General features: G+C 50.7%; 1 protein-coding gene across 1 annotated transcript in view; it reads left to right on the top strand.

The window, feature by feature from the left end:
* LOC140459631 (zinc metalloproteinase-disintegrin-like MTP9) overlaps nt 1–15,563 on the top strand; it is a 94,804-nt gene that overhangs the window by 18,720 nt on the left and 60,521 nt on the right. Inside the window, exon 4 of the mRNA XM_072553935.1 lies at nt 4,347–4,439. Within this exon, the coding sequence (XP_072410036.1) occupies nt 4,433–4,439 (7 nt within the window). The 5' untranslated portion in view covers nt 4,347–4,432. The remainder of the gene's footprint in view (nt 1–4,346; nt 4,440–15,563) is intronic.

Genomic DNA, 15,563 nt, shown 5'->3' with positions numbered 1-15,563 from the left:
CCTGCCAAGCAATGCTGTGGGATCAGAGCTAACCTTGCAGACAGGACTGATCCCCATTTTAGCCTCTGCTCTTTCGTTGTTCAGACAGGACTGCTCTTGAGCTTAGTCTGATCGCCTCTGCACAAAAATGTTGTGCCTGAGGACTTCACAATTGTTTTTCTTCAATGAGCAGGTAAATTGAGCTTGAAGTGGAGTCCCTGATGAGGTGGCGCTGCACGGGGAGTATAAATGGTTCACAGTGAAGGTACAAAATGACAGAGGATGTGACATGAGAGAGCCTCCCGAGAACTGGATCAATAGAAAGTCACATGGTCACTGTGATCTTTAAGAGAAGCATTGGGAAATTTAGAATATCAGAACAGGAGTAGGCCATTCAGCCCTTTGAACTTACCCTTCACAGGGCTCCTGCCTGCTCTGTCATTCAGTATGACCAGGGCAGACCATCCAATTCAGTCCCCCTGTTTCCATTATCTCCCCACACTCTCTTATCCTTCATCCCAAGGAACTAGATCTAATCGCTTTCAGTGACAGTGAATCCCACAGGCTCCCCACTCTCTGGGTGAAGACATTTCTCCTCATCCCAGTCCTGAATGGCCTACCCTGTGACCTTAGAGCATCCCCCCCCCCCCCCCCCCCACCCTCCATCAGCACCACCTAGTTGTGGACTCGCTCGTCAATGGGAGCTTTCTTCCTGCCTTTACCCAGTGCAGTCCTGCTCAAAGTTTACTGAATTCATTCTTCTCAACTCCAGAGAGCCCAAACCGATCCAGTCTTTCTTCAGGTGTTGCTTCTGCCATCCTCGGAATCATACTGGGGAACCTTCACTGTCCTCTCACACAGCAACACTACCCTTCCTTCAATAAGGCAATGGAAACTGCAAACAGCTGTGTTGTCACATTGCCCTGCACAATGTAGCAACACATCCCGGATCCGGTATTCCGACCCTCACCTCCCCGATCCGACCCTCACATCCCCGATTCCATATTCCAACCCTCACATCCCCGATCCGGCCCTCACATCCCCGATTCCATATTCCAACCCTCACATCCCCGATCCGATCCACACATCCCCACTCCCGTATTCCGACCCCCATGACCCTGATCTGACCCTCAAATCCCCACTCCCATATTCTGACCCTCACATCCCTGATCCGACCCTCACATCCCCACTCCCGTATTCTGATCCTCACATCCCCAATCCGACCCTTCCACCCCCGATCTAACCCTCACATCCCCGATCCCGTAATCCGACCCTCCCTCCCCGATCCAACCCTCATATCCCCACTCCCGTATTCCGACCTTCACTTCCCTGATCCAACCCTCACAACCTCAATCCGACCCTCACATCCCCACGCCCGTATTCCGACCCTCACATCACTGATCCTATGTTCCGACTGTCACTTTCCCAATCTGATCCCCACTCTCGTATTCCGACCGTCACATCCCGATCCAATCCTCACATTGCCGATCCTGTATTCCGATCCTCACATCCCCACACCCATATTCCGACCCTCACATCCCCACTCGCATATTCCAACCCTCTTATCCCCGAACCCACCCTCATATCCCCACTCCCGTATTCCGACCCTCTTATCCCCGATCCGACCCTCACATCCCCGATCCCATATTCTGACCCTCACATCCCCGATCCGACCCTCACATCCCCGATCCCATATTCTGACCTTCACATCCCCGATCCGACCCTCACATCCCCGATCCCATATTCCGACCCTCTTATCCCCGATCCCATATTCTGACCATCACATCCCCGATCCGATCGTCACATCCCTGATCCCATATTCCTACCCTCACATTCACACTCCCGTATTCCGACTGTCACTTTCCCAATCCGATCCTCACATCCCCACTCCTGTTTTCCGACCGTCACCTCTCGATCCGATTCTGACATCCTCGATCCCATATTCCGACCCTCTCATCCCCACTCCCGTATTCTGACCCTCTTCTCCCCAAACCGATCCTCACATCCCTGATCCAATACTCTGAAAATCACAACCTGGATCCCATATTCCAATCCTCTCATCCCCACTTCCGTATTCCGAACGTCATATTCCTGATCCAATCCTTACATCCCCACTCCTGTATTCCGGACATCATATCCCGATCTGATCGTCACATCCCCATTCCTGTATTCCAACCCTCACATCCCCGATCCGATGCTTACATCCTCACTTCCGCATTCCGGCCCTCACATTCCCAATCCCGTACTGCCATCCTCACGATCTGCAGTAGGGTGGGTACTCAATCTTTCACACAGGGTGGAAATGTCCATGGGTTTAATGTTTGTGAGGAAAGGATTGTAGGATGTCAGTTGTAACAGAGAGTTTGTTCAGTGCCAAGAACACGCTACCAGATGAGATGTTAGAAGCACAATGTCGAAGAGGCGTTTCGGCAGACAGGTGGACAGGGAATAGAGGGATGTGAACCATGTGCACACGCAGGTGGCATTAGTTTGGAACAGCATCATGGTCAGCACAGATATGGTGGGCCGAAGGGCCTGTTCTAGGTTGGAGGAAAATACACAGCTTAATTTACCCTCATTTCTTCCTCTTTCTTAAACTCTGTCTTTTTCTTTCCTTTTTTTCTCTCTCTTGCCCTCCCTTTTCTGTTCTCTCTCTCTCTCTCTGTCTCTCTCTCTCTGTTCTCTCTGTGTCTGTCCCTCTGGTGGCTATTTAAAGGTTATTCTGGTTTAGAAATATTTTGACAAGTCTGAAGCATGCTCAGGTGAAACTGAACCAATGACAGTGAAACAGGTTGTACCCAAGTCAAATGTGAAAGAAGAGAAAGGTATCAGTTCTCAGAAAACTTGGCAAAGTGGTCAGAGGTCTCAGGAAAGCAGGTTCCAATAGCAGGGAGAGCCAATCTTTTCCCTGGGAAAAGTGAAGTGAAACTCTGGTATAGGTTTCAGACACCTGCAAGATTTATACAGGCCATTACAGTTACCTGACTAGGTGTCAGCTATTGTCAGCTGGTTTCCAACTGTTTCGCTGTATTTTAGCCAAGGTGACCTCCATTTGGCTGTTTGTATGCTGCTAGCCTTCACTGAGTGTGTTTCTCCTCTCTTCCTGACTCCTTGTCTGTCTGTGGTTCCCTCTCGCTGCCAACATGACTGAAGCTGAAACCCTTCACAAACTGACCTCTTCAATCTCCTTCACACGACGACTTGTACAGCATCAGCCAGTTCTGTCCTCATCTCTGATTTTGATCTTAAACCCTCTTGCAGAGATTGTTCCTTGCTGCAGGGATCAGCTGGTGGACAACAGTTCATCTCAACTCTTTTGGGAATGTGGTGTACTGTCTTTGTTTCTCCCTCCTTCTTTCTCTTCCTGTTTCATTCCCTTTCTCCCAACAGGTTCACATCACCTTGATATGTAAACGAGGTAAGAGAGTGTCAACATATGAATTACACCCTGCCCTCATCTGATGTTGATTCAAACTCCTTCCAATCGAGAAAATTTCACAGAGGTGCCAAAGGCCAATATTTATTGCACTCAACTAGTCTAAGTGTCCTCACCTGGAGATTGATGTCTGTCTTTGCATTATGTTGAGACAAGGTGGAGACTTCACATCTTGTGTGCTCTGTACATCATCAATAGGAAACGTCTCAGTGGAACATTGCTATCAAATCACATGATCTCCACACTGGTTTTCACCCACAGCCCTGTCTCATGAAATGGGAAGAAAGTGTTCTTGGTGAATTTGAACTGAAGCCCTTTTGCTGTTTTGTAAGAGTGATTGAAAGAGCTTCTCAAGTTTAAAACCCACTGAGCTGTGGATGCCGGAAATCAGAAACAAAAACAGAAAAACAGGAAGGGTCACTGAACCTGACTTCCTTCCACCAATGATGCCAGATCTGCTGAGCTTTTCTTGCAGTTTCTGGGGGGGGGGGTTTTGTGCTGAAATTGTAGTTCCTGAGCAAGCTGTGTCTGCAAAGTTTCAGAGGCAACTGTGCATGATTACTGACTGAGCGAACACACCAGAACATCAGAGAAACAGTCACTGGATAATCCGACACTTTACCACCTTGCCTTCAAAGATAACCCAGCAGCCAAAGTATTTTTTTGCCAGAAAACCAATCTTTGCCTCGAAGTCTGTTGTTGTATTTTCTTTTCGTGATGAGAGCGTGTTTTGAGGATGTTTGGAGGGATAAACAAACACTACTGACTGTGTCTGTCAACTGATTATTGCATTTTGATAATTCTTTTTGACAATCAACTAATGATTGTGTCAGTCGGGTAACTTGGTCGATAAATCCTATTGTTTAAAACCTGATCTTGGTAAGATGTTTAATTCGGTAACTTTGAACGATCTGTGCTCTCACTTTTGCAGATTAAAACAAAAAGGTTGAGTGGGACAATGAGCCAAGGATCAAGAACGGGAGGTCACAGACTGAAAGTGATTTGCAAAAGTAGCAAATGCGAGGTGAGGAAGCCTTAGTTCACTCTGCAAGTCGTCACGTCTGGGAATACACTGTCGGGAAGTGTGGTGGAGACAGGTTCAGTTGTAGCACTGGATGGTTATTTGGACAATAATAATGTGTAGGTGGGGGGGTAAGCTAGGCATTTGGCATGATGCTTGTTTGAAGAGCCACCACAATCACAATGGGCCAAATAGCCTCCGCCCTAACAATAACTCCTCCCTCTGCTCTCCCTGACTTCCCCCTTGACCCCTTTCACCCTCCCTCTCCTGTTCCTCACCATCCTATTCTTTCCTCTCACTCAGCCTTCTCTTTCTCTCCCTTTCCCTCGACTTGTCTCTCTCATTTTCCCTTTGTTTCCGCTCCCACCCTGCTTGTGTTTCTTCCTTTCACTCACTCCACCGCTCCTTAGGTTTGTCTGCACCCCTTTCCCTCTATCTCTCTGTGTGCAGACCCTGGGAGAATGGTGGTGCCTGTAACCTGGAGTTTGCACACTGTATTTCCCCCTTCGATTTGAGTTTGAGCATCGGTGGCTTAACTGCTGAATACAGAGCTTTTGAGACTGCTCACTAGATGGCAGCAAATCCCCACAAACAAAACATTGAGAAACCCAGAGAAACCAGGAATTGTTTTTAACACAGGAGTTTAGATTAGAGTGGTGTTGGAAAAGGCAGCGTCCGAGGAGTGGGAAAATCGATGTTTCGGGCAAAAGCCCTTCATCAGGAATACAGGCAGAGAGCCGGAAGGGTGGAGAGATAAATGACAGGAGGGTGGGGGTGGGGAGAAAGTAGCACAGAGTACAATAAGTGAGTGGGGGAGGGGATGAAGGTGATAGGTCAGAGAGGAGGGTGGAGTGGATAGGTGGAAAGGAAGATAGGCAGTAAGGACAGGTCATGGGGACAGTGCTGAGCTGGAAGTTTGGAGCTGGAGTGAGGTGGGGGAAAGGGAAATGAGGAAACTGTTGAAGTCCACATTGATGCCCTGGGGTTGAAGTGTTCCGAGGCGGAAGATGAGGCGTTCTTCCTCCAGGCGTCTGGTGGTGAGGGAGCGGCGGTGAAGGAGGCCCAGGACCTCCATGTCCTCGGCAGAGTGGGAGGGAGAGTTGAAATGTAGGATCTTGAAGGAAGTCGAAGCTTCATGGTAAAGTGAGACCTAACATGGGTGAAGGAATGAAATCTGTTGTGAAAGAGCTTTCAGACCCAGGGACAACTTTGTAATGATGCCATGCATTTGCTGCCCACTGGGCTTAAATAGTACTGTATGGGCAGAGCACGTTGGATTAGAAATAGAAAATCAATTGAGTTCTCAAGAATGTAACCGTGAGCTTAGAGCTTGGTACAGCTCTGGGCACCAAGTGTTGGAGTATTAAGTATCAAGGAAGAGAGTTTGATGAAAGTCCAAAGCTGAGTGAGGACAATACTTGAACTAGCCTTCTCTGTGATCACCTGGCCGACCCATTGTCTCAGCATGCTCCTGCCCCACTGAACTCATCTCTACCTACCTTGACACTGTCCTATCCCCCCTAGTCCAGGAACTCCCCACATACGTTCGAGACACCACCCGTGCCCTCCACCTCCTCCAAGACTTCCCTTTCCCCGGCCCCCAACGCCTCATCTTCACCATGGATATCCAATCCCTCTACACCTCCATCCGCCATGACCTCCAAACCCTCCGTTTTTTCCTCTCCCGACGTCCCCAACAGTACCCTTCCACTGACACTCTCATTCGTTTGGCCGAACTGGTCCTCACCCTTAACAATTTCTCCTTTGAATCCTCCCACTTCCTCCAGACCAAAGGCGTAGCCATGGTCACACATATGGGCCCCAGCTATGCCTGTCTCTTTGTTGGCTAAGTGGAACAGTCGATCTTCCGTAATTACACCGGCACCACTCCCCACCTCTTCCTCCGCTACATTGATGACTGCATTGGCGCCACCTCGTGCTCCCGCGAGGAGGTTGAGCAATTCTTCAACTTCACCAACACATTCCACCCTGACCTTAAATTTACCTGGACCATCTCTGACACCTCGCTCCCCTTCCTGGACCTCTCCATCTCCATTAGTGACGACCGACTTGACACTGACATTTTTTACAAACCCACCGACTCCCATAGCTACCTGGATTACACCTCTTCCCACCCTATCTCTTGCAAAAATGCCATCCCGTATTCCCAATTTCTCCGCCTCCGCCGTATCTGCTCCCAGGAGGACCAGTTCCACCATAGGACACACCAGATGGCCTCCTTCTTTAGAGACCGCAATTTCCCTTCCCACGTGGTTCAAGATGCCCTCCAACACACCTCGTCCACATCCCGCACCTCCGCCCTCAGACCCCACCCCTCCAACCATAACAAGGACAGAACGCCCCTGGTGCTCACCTTCCACCCTACAAACCTTCGTATAAACCAAATCATCCGCCAACATTTCCGCCACCTCCAAAAAGACCCCACCACCAGGGATTTATTTCCCTCCCCACCCCTTTCCACCTTCTGCAAAGACCGTTCCCTCCGTGACTACCTGGTCAGGTCCACACCCCCTTACGACCCACCCTCCCATTCTGGCACTTTCCCCTGCCACCGCAGGAACTGTAAAACCTGTGCCCACACCTCCTCCCTCACCTCTATCCAAGGCCCTAAAGGAGCCTTCCACATCCATCAAAGTTTCACCTGCACATCCACTAATATCATTTATTGTATCCGTTGCTCCCGATGTGGTCTCCTCTACATTGGGGAGACTGGGCGCCTCCTAGCAGAGCGCTTTAGGGAACATCTCCGAGACACCCGCACCAATCAACCACACCGCCCCGTGGCCCAACATTTCAACTCCCCCTCCCACTCTGCCGAGGACATGGAGGTCCTGGGCCTCCTTCACCACCGCTCCCTCACCACCAGACGCCTGGAGGAAGAACGCCTCATCTTCCGCCTCGGAACACTTCAACCCCAAGGCATCAATGTGGACTTCAACAGTTTCCTCATTTCCCCTTCCCCCACCTCATCCTAGTGTCAAACTTCCAGCTCAGCACTGTCTCCTTGACTTGTCCGGACTTGTCCAACCTGCCTATCTTCTTTTCCACCTATCCACTCCACCCTCTCCTCCTTGACCTATCACCTTCATCCCCTCCCCCACTCACCCATTGTACTCTATGCTACTCTCTCCCCACCCCCACCCTCCTCTAGCTTATCTCTCCACGCTTCAGGCTCACTGCCTTTATTCCTGATGAAGGGCTTTTGCCCGAAACGTCGATTTCGCTGCTCGTTGGATGCTGCCTGAACTGCTGTGCTCTTCCAGCACCACTAATCCAGTATTCTCTGTGATCAGTCCAGTTTGAACCCGAACTCGTGGATACGTTTCTTTTAAATTCACTCTTGGGACTTGGATGTTGCTGGCTGGGCCCAGCATTTATTGCCTGTTCCTAGTTGCCCCTGAGAAATTGTGTTCCTTAGCCGCTGCAGTCCCTGTGCCGTAGGTGGACCACAATTCCCTGAGGGAGGGATTTCCAGGATTCTGACCCAGTGACAGGGAAGGAACAGCGATATATTTCCAAGTCAGGTTGGTGAGGGACTCAGAGGGGAACTTGCAGGGGGTGGTGTTCCCATGTGGATATGGAGCCACGCAGCAAGAGGAAATCACAGGCACATTAAGACAACCAAGAGGAGACCGGGGGGGTGATGTTTGAGATGAAGAGAGAGGAGTAAGATCCAAGAATCCACATGGCCTTTAAGTGGGAAGACCCACTCCGACTGGGTGTGGAGGGTCAGATCTGCTGTGTGAGTGCCTGAGGATCCTCGAACTGTTTTGTTCCATTGTTTCCCAGGAGGCTGTGGGGAAGTGGTGGTGGGGGGGACTGAGGGTGAGGTAACTCACTAGAGGCTGGTATTCTGTCACCAAGTCACCCTTTATTTACAAGTGGAGGGTCCTAGACACTGATCGAGCTCCCTCAGCTCCCAGAGTGAACGGAACCCCTGACCCTCCTGTTCTTATCAGTCAGCCAGAGATCCCTGATTGAACCAGATTAACAGGCCCTGTCAGGCAACTCCAATTCTAGGCAGCCAACTTGGCTGAGCTCGTTCCAATCCCTACAAGGAGTGGGTTTGAGACACTCTGAGTCGAGAGTCTATCTGGCTATACCCAGTCCCAGTGACTGTGTGTCCTGGCAAAGGGCAGGCAGAAAGATCACAGGGGTTTATGGATGAGGGAGACAAAGATGCAGTCCACAGTGCTGTTTGCTAAAAGGATGGTGCTGTCTTCTCCACTGGTTTAGCATTCTACAGCCCCCCACTCAGCTGTGTCAGATTCCATCCTTTGCTGTTGTGAACTTGCAAATCTTACACAGTCTGATCCCACAAGCGACACCTCTGACTCCAGCCCATTTTTCGGAGACTTATTGACTTAGCCTGAGAAATGAGGCGGGGTCCCAGACAGCAAGCCCAGGGATGCCTCCACCTCCTCTCCTTTTTAGATCAGCACTGATTGGGAAGCAGCATCTCTGACGGTGTAGCACTCCCTCGGTACTGCACTGCAGCATTCAGCTTGGATTCACTGCTTGGGTCAATGGAGTGGGACTCATAGGTGTGAGAGTGCCACCCAGTGGGCTGTTAGGGGGCTGCAAGATGGACTATTCAAATGGGGGCTGTCTTATTCTCTCCTGTTTGCGTCTCACTGTCTCAGTGATGGGTCAGCAGGGAAAGACTGCACAACTCTGGGCACTGAAAGTAATTTAACACAGCCAATCCACCTGACCTACACATCTTTGAACTGTGGGAGGAAACTGGAGCACCCAGGGGAAACCCTCGCAGAGTCAGGGAGAATGTGCAAGTTTTGAGAAGATTTGGAGCTCAGGTTGAGGTTTGGGATGTAGGTTGGCTCATTGAGCTGAAAGGTTCATTTCCAGACGTTTCATTACCCTATTAGGTAACGTTTTCAGTGGACCTCAGGCGAAGCAATGCTGAAAATCCCTGCTTTCTATTTATATGTTTGAGTTTCTTTGGGTTGGTAATGTCATTTCCTGTGGTGATGTTATTTCCTGTGGTAAAGTCACTCTCTGTTCCTTTTCTCACAGGGTGGTAGATGGGGTCTAACTCGATGTATTTTTTGATAGAGTTCGAGGAATTCCCATGTGTGTCTTTACTTGGCTTGTCCTAGGATGGATATGTTGTCCCAGTCGAAGTGGTGTCCTTCCTCATCCGTATGTGAGGATACGTGTGAGAGAGGGTCATGTCTTTTTGTGACAATTTGGTGTTCATGTATCCTGGGGGCTAGTTTTCTGCCTGTTTGTCCAATGCAATGTTTGTTACAGTCCTTGCATGGTATTTTGTAAATGACATTAGTTTTGCTCATTGTCTGTCTGGGGTCTTTCAAGTTCATTAGCTGTTGTTTTAGTGTGTTGGTGGGTTTTGTGGGCTACCATGACGCCAAGGGGTCGGAGTAGTCTGGCAATAGTAGAATGTGCAAACTCCACACAGACAAGTTTGTGGGGCTACTTGGTGCAACACTCAGTCGAATGCCGCCTGAATTCTTTCAGAAATAGAGTAGACACAGACCCAGAGATAATATGTTATACTGTATGCTGTCTCCATTGGGAAAGTATGATTCCAATTGGGTTTTTTTTATCATTTCCAACAAACAGTTTACGACAACAGGTTTGTTTTGATGATGTGATATCATTGAAATTTATTTCAGTAATGAATATCCCAAAGTCTGGATTAATCTGATGTTATTAGGTCTCAAATGTTAATTGCAATTTGTCTTCAAACTACAAGATTTGCATTATTTCATACTCCTATCAGTCTTTTCAAGTTCGAAATATCTTTTGATGTTCGTTTCTACGATTACCTTCAATTTGCTGAGGCTATTCAGTCATTCAGTACCTCGTCTTGCAGAGCTCCTTGATTGATGTTTCAATGCGCAATGGTTTACTAATGCTTTTCTTGTAAATTCAGGCTTACAACACATTTGGGAAATTTTACCTATGATCGAGCTCTCTAATATAGAACCGGAAGTTAAGACTGACCACAGAAACAGCTGGAACTTATGCTTTGTAATATATTTTGCAAAACAAATCCAAAAATAAATAGAAACTAATTCGGAACCCTCACTTCAAAATGATAAAATGACAGAATCACATTGAACACAAGATAACTTTTGCCTCATCCTGTTTATAGAGTCATAGAGATGTACAGCATGGAAGCAGACCCTTCGGTCCAACCTGTCCATGCTGACCAGATATCCCAATCCGATCTAGTACCACCTGCCAGCACCTGGTCCCTATCCCTCTGAACCCTTCCTATCACCCTAAACCTATGCCCACTAGTACTGGACTCACCGACACTCTGGAAAAAGACCTTTTCTATTTACCCTATCCAAGCCCCCATGGTTTTATAAACTTCTATAAGGTCACCTCAGCCTCCGACGCTCCAGGAAAAACAGCCCCAGCCTGTTCAGCCTCACCCTGCACAGTCTGGAGACAAGGCCCAGCACGGTCTGGATTCAAGGCCCAGCACGGTCTGGGGTGAAGGCCCAGCACAGTCTGGAATCAAGGCCCAGCACGGTCTGGGGTAAAGGCCCAGCACAGTATGGGGTCAAGTCCCAGCACACTCTGGGGCGAAGGCCCAGCACAGTACGGGGTCAAGTCCCTGCACAGTCTGGAGTCAAGGCCCAGCACGGTCTGGAGTCAAGACCCAGCACGGTCTGGGGTGAAGGCCCAGCACAGTGTGGAATCAAGGCCCAGCACGGTCTGGGGTAAAGGTCCAGCACAGTATGGGGTCAAGTCCCAGCACAGTATGGGGTCAAGTCCCAGCACGGTCTGGGGTGAAGGCCCAGCACAGTACGGGGTCAAGTTCCAGCACGGTCTGGAGTCAAGGAAGTCAAGGCCCAGCACGGTCTGGAGTCAAGTCCCAGCACGGTCTGGAGTCAAGTCCCAGCACGGTCTGGAGTCAAGGCCCAGCACAGTCTGGGGTGAAGGCCCAGCACAGTACGGGGTCAAGTTCCAGCACGGTCTGGAGTCAAGGAAGTCAAGGCCCAGCACGGTCTGGAATCAAGGCCCAGCACGGTCTGGAGTCAAGGACCAGCACAGTCTGGAGTCGAGGCCAAGCACGGTCTGGAATCAAGGCCCAGCACGGTCTGGTGTCAAGGCCCAGCACGGTCTGGAATCAAGGCCCAGCACAGTCTGGAGTCAAGGCCCAGCACGGTCTGGAATCAAGGCCCAGCACGGTCTGGAATCCAAGCCCAGCACAGTCTGGAGTCAAGGCCCAGCACGGTCTGGGGTAAAGGCCCAGCACAGTATGGGGTCAAGTCCCAGCACACTCTGGGGTGAAGGCCCAGCACAGTACGGGGTCAAGTCCCTGCACAGTCTGGAGTCAAGGCCCAGCACGGTCTGGAGTCAAGACCCAGCACGGTCTGGGGTGAAGGCCCAGCACAGTGTGGAATCAAGGCCCAGCACGGTCTGGGGTAAAGGTCCAGCACAGTATGGGGTCAAGTCCCAGCACAGTATGGGGTCAAGTCCCAGCACGGTCTGGGGTCAAGGCCCAGCACAGTCTGGAGTCAAGGCCCAGCACGGTCTGGGGTGAAGGCCCAGCACGGTCTGGAGTCAAGTCCCAGCACGGTCTGGAGTCAAGTCCCAGCACGGTCTGGAGTCAAGGCCCAGCACAGTCTGGGGTGAAGGCCCAGCACAGTACGGGGTCAAGTTCCAGCACGGTCTGGAGTCAAGGAAGTCAAGGCCCAGCACGGTCTGGAATCAAGGCCCAGCACGGTCTGGAAACAAGATCCAGCACGGTCTGGAATCAAGGCCCAGCACGGTCTGGAGTCAAGGACCAGCACAGTCTGGAGTCAAGGCCAAGCACGGTCTGGAATCAAGGCCCAGCACGGTCTGGTGTCAAGGCCCAGCACGGTCTGGGGTAAAGGCCCAGCACAGTATGGGGTCAAGTCCCAGCACACTCTGGGGCGAAGGCCCAGCACAGTACGGGGTCAAGTCCCTGCACAGTCTGGAGTCAAGGCCCAGCACGGTCTGGAGTCAAGACCCAGCACGGTCTGGGGTAAAGGCCCAGCACAGTATGGGGTCAAGTCCCAGCACAGTATGGGGTCAAGTCCCAGCACGGTCTGGGGTCAAGGCCCAGCACAGTCTGGAGTCAAGGCTCAGCACACTCTGGGGTGAAGGCCCAGCATGGTCTGGAGTCAAGTCCCAGCACGGTCTGGAGTCAAGGCCCAGCACAGTCTGGGGTGAAGGCCCAGCACAGTACGGGGTCAGGTTCCAGCACGGTCTGGAGTCAAGGAAGTCAAGGCCCAGCACGGTCTGGAATCAAGGCCCAGCACGGTCTGGATTCAAGGCCCAGCACGGTCTAGAATCAAGGTCCAGCACAGTCTGGAATCAAGGCCCAGCATAGTCTGGAATCAAGGCCCAGCACGGTCTGGAGTCAAGGCCCAGCACGGTCTGGAATCAAGGCCCAGCACGGTCTGGAATCAAGGCCCAGCACGGTCTGGAATCAAGGCCCAGCACGGTCTGGAATCAAGGCCCAGCACGGTCTGGAGTCAAGGCCCAGCACGGTCTGGAATCAAGGCCCAGCACGGTCTGGAATCAAGGCCCAGCACGGTCTGGAATCAAGGCCCAGCACGGTCTGGAGTCAAGGCCCAGCACGGTCTGGAATCAAGGCCCAGCACGGTCTGGAGTCAAGACCCAGCACGGTCTGGAATCAAGGCCCAGCACGGTCTGGAGTCAAGGCCCAGCACGGTCTGGAGTCAAGGCCCAGCACGGTCTGGAATCAAGGCCCAGCACGGTCTGGAATCAAGGCCCAGCACGGTCTGGAGTCAAGACCCAGCACAGTCTGGGGTGAAGGCCCAGCACGGTCTGGGGTAAAGGCCCAGTACGGTCTGGAATCAAGGCCCAGCACAGTCTGGAATCAAGGCCGAACACAGTCTGGAGTCAAGGCCCAACGTGGTCTGGAGTCAAGACCCAGTACGGTCTGGAGTCAAGGCCCAGCACGGTCCTGAGTGAAGCCCATCACAGTCTGGAGTCAAGGCCTGACATGGCCTGGAGTCAAGGCCCAACGTGATCTGGAGTCAAGGCCCAATATGGTCTGGGGTCAAGGCCCAGCACGGTCTGGTGTCATGGCACAGCGCAGTCCGTGGTCAAAGCCCAGCACAGTCTGGAGTCAAGGCCCAGCACAGTCTGGAGTCAAGGCCCAGCACGGTCTGGTGTCATGGCCCAGCACAGTCTGCTGTCAAAGCCCAGCACAGTCTGGAGTCAAGGCCCAGCATGGAACGGAGGCTAGTTGCCACCATGGACTGGGCTGGACGGAGTGTTATTCTGCACTTTTTGCTTCTTTAAATTTTTCTTTTTGTCCCTTAAAATTTGCAGTTCAGAGTCTGTACCTTGATGCGTTGGTACGAAGATGGTGCTGTAATGCAGTGACTTGGAAACCTTGCACTGTAGTCATGTGAGTACATGTGACAATAAAGCTAATAGTAATTCTGTCAGTGCCCCCTTCCATCACTGGTTCTGGATGTGAGTATCCTAGTGAGATAGGTGGGCATGGGGCATTTATGATGAGCATAGGAAATGAAAGCAGAAGACCATGCAATCCCTGGAACCTGCTGCACCATTTAATAGTGTTCTGGTCACCCTCAGCTCCTCTTTGCTCAACTACCTCAGATCTGGAAGCTATTGTTTTATCTCTCTTTCATTTCCTGTCACTTGTTTCCCTTTCCGGGTGATAATTCCTTGAAAGTGGAGTTGCAGGGAGACAGGGTGGATGAAGGAGCTGTTGTGCACTTGCTTTCATTAGTCACTGCATTGAGTATGGGGGTTGGGAGGTCACATTGGAGCTGTACAGGGTATTGGTGAGCCCACTTTTGGAATACTTCATGCAAATCTGATCGTCCAAGAGGAAAGATGTTGTGAAACCTGCAAGGGTTCACAATAGATTTTCAAGGATGTTGCCAGGGTTGGAGGATTTGAGCTACAGGGAGAGGCTGAACAGGCTGGGGCTGTTTTCCCTGGAGCGTCAGAGGCTGAGGGGTGACCTTACAGTGATTTATAAAATCATGAGGGGCATGGATAGGATAAATAGACAAAATCTTTTCCCTGGGGTGGGGGAGTCTAGAACTAGAGGGCATAGGTTTAGGGTGAGAGGGGACAGATTTAACAGGGACCGAAGGAGTAGCCTTTTCACGCAGAGGGTGTACGTGTATGGAATGAGCTGCCTGAGGAAGTGGTGGAGGCTGCTACAATTACAGCTTTTAAAAGGCATCTGGATGGGGATATAATAGGGAGGGTTTAGAGGGATATGGATTAAGTCTGGTCAGCGTGGATGAGTTGGACCAAATGGTCTGTTTTTGTGCTGTACGACTCTATGACCACTCTGTTGAGCTCCATCTCAGTATGATCTTCAATCTGAAGGTTACTTTCAATCTTCATCTCTCTTCTAAGAACAAGGTCTCTCGATTTGCCTGCCTCCCCACGCACTCTCATTCTGCCTTTGTTCCCTCTTCATTGAGGAGGGATGTAGTTGCATTGCACTCAGTTCAGAGGAGGTTCACCAGATTGATTCCAGAGCTCAGGGGCTTGCCTTACGAAGAGAGATTGTGCACCTTCGGCCTATACAGGCAGCCCTCGGGCTGTGGAGAGGCTCATTCCTGGAGGTGAGTGACAAGTTCATTTGGATACTAGTTGGAACAGGACAATATCAAGCAGCTGTTGGTAAAGTTCAGGAAATGTTCATATGTCAGCTCTTTAACATGACAACCCTGCATAGGACTGTGCTTGTAAGAATGAACATTCATATGTGTATCAGGGGCCTGCTTTGATGGGTTTGGAACAAAGAGAGGAGCTCTGACTGAGGTGTATAAGATTCTAAAGGTGATTGACCAAGTGGATATTTCCTCTAGAACGAGAGGTCATCATTTTCAAAGAAGGGGCAGCAGATTTAAAACGGAGATGAGGAGAAATCTCTTTCAAAGGACCGTGAATATGTGCAGTGGATGGTAGGAGAGTGAATAAATTTAAGGACAAAACAGAGAGAGTTTTGACCATTAACGGCTTGACGAGCTATGGGGAGAGGGTGGGACAGTGGAGCTAGGACTGAGAGGAGATCAGCCATGATAGGATCAAATGGCAGAGCAGGTTCGATGGACTGAATGG

This window comes from Chiloscyllium punctatum, chromosome 35 (assembly GCF_047496795.1).
Source record: "Chiloscyllium punctatum isolate Juve2018m chromosome 35, sChiPun1.3, whole genome shotgun sequence".
Taxonomy (NCBI): domain Eukaryota; kingdom Metazoa; phylum Chordata; class Chondrichthyes; order Orectolobiformes; family Hemiscylliidae; genus Chiloscyllium; species Chiloscyllium punctatum.
Note: the sequence above shows the minus strand (reverse complement) of the source record. Positions and strands in the feature narration are given on the sequence as shown.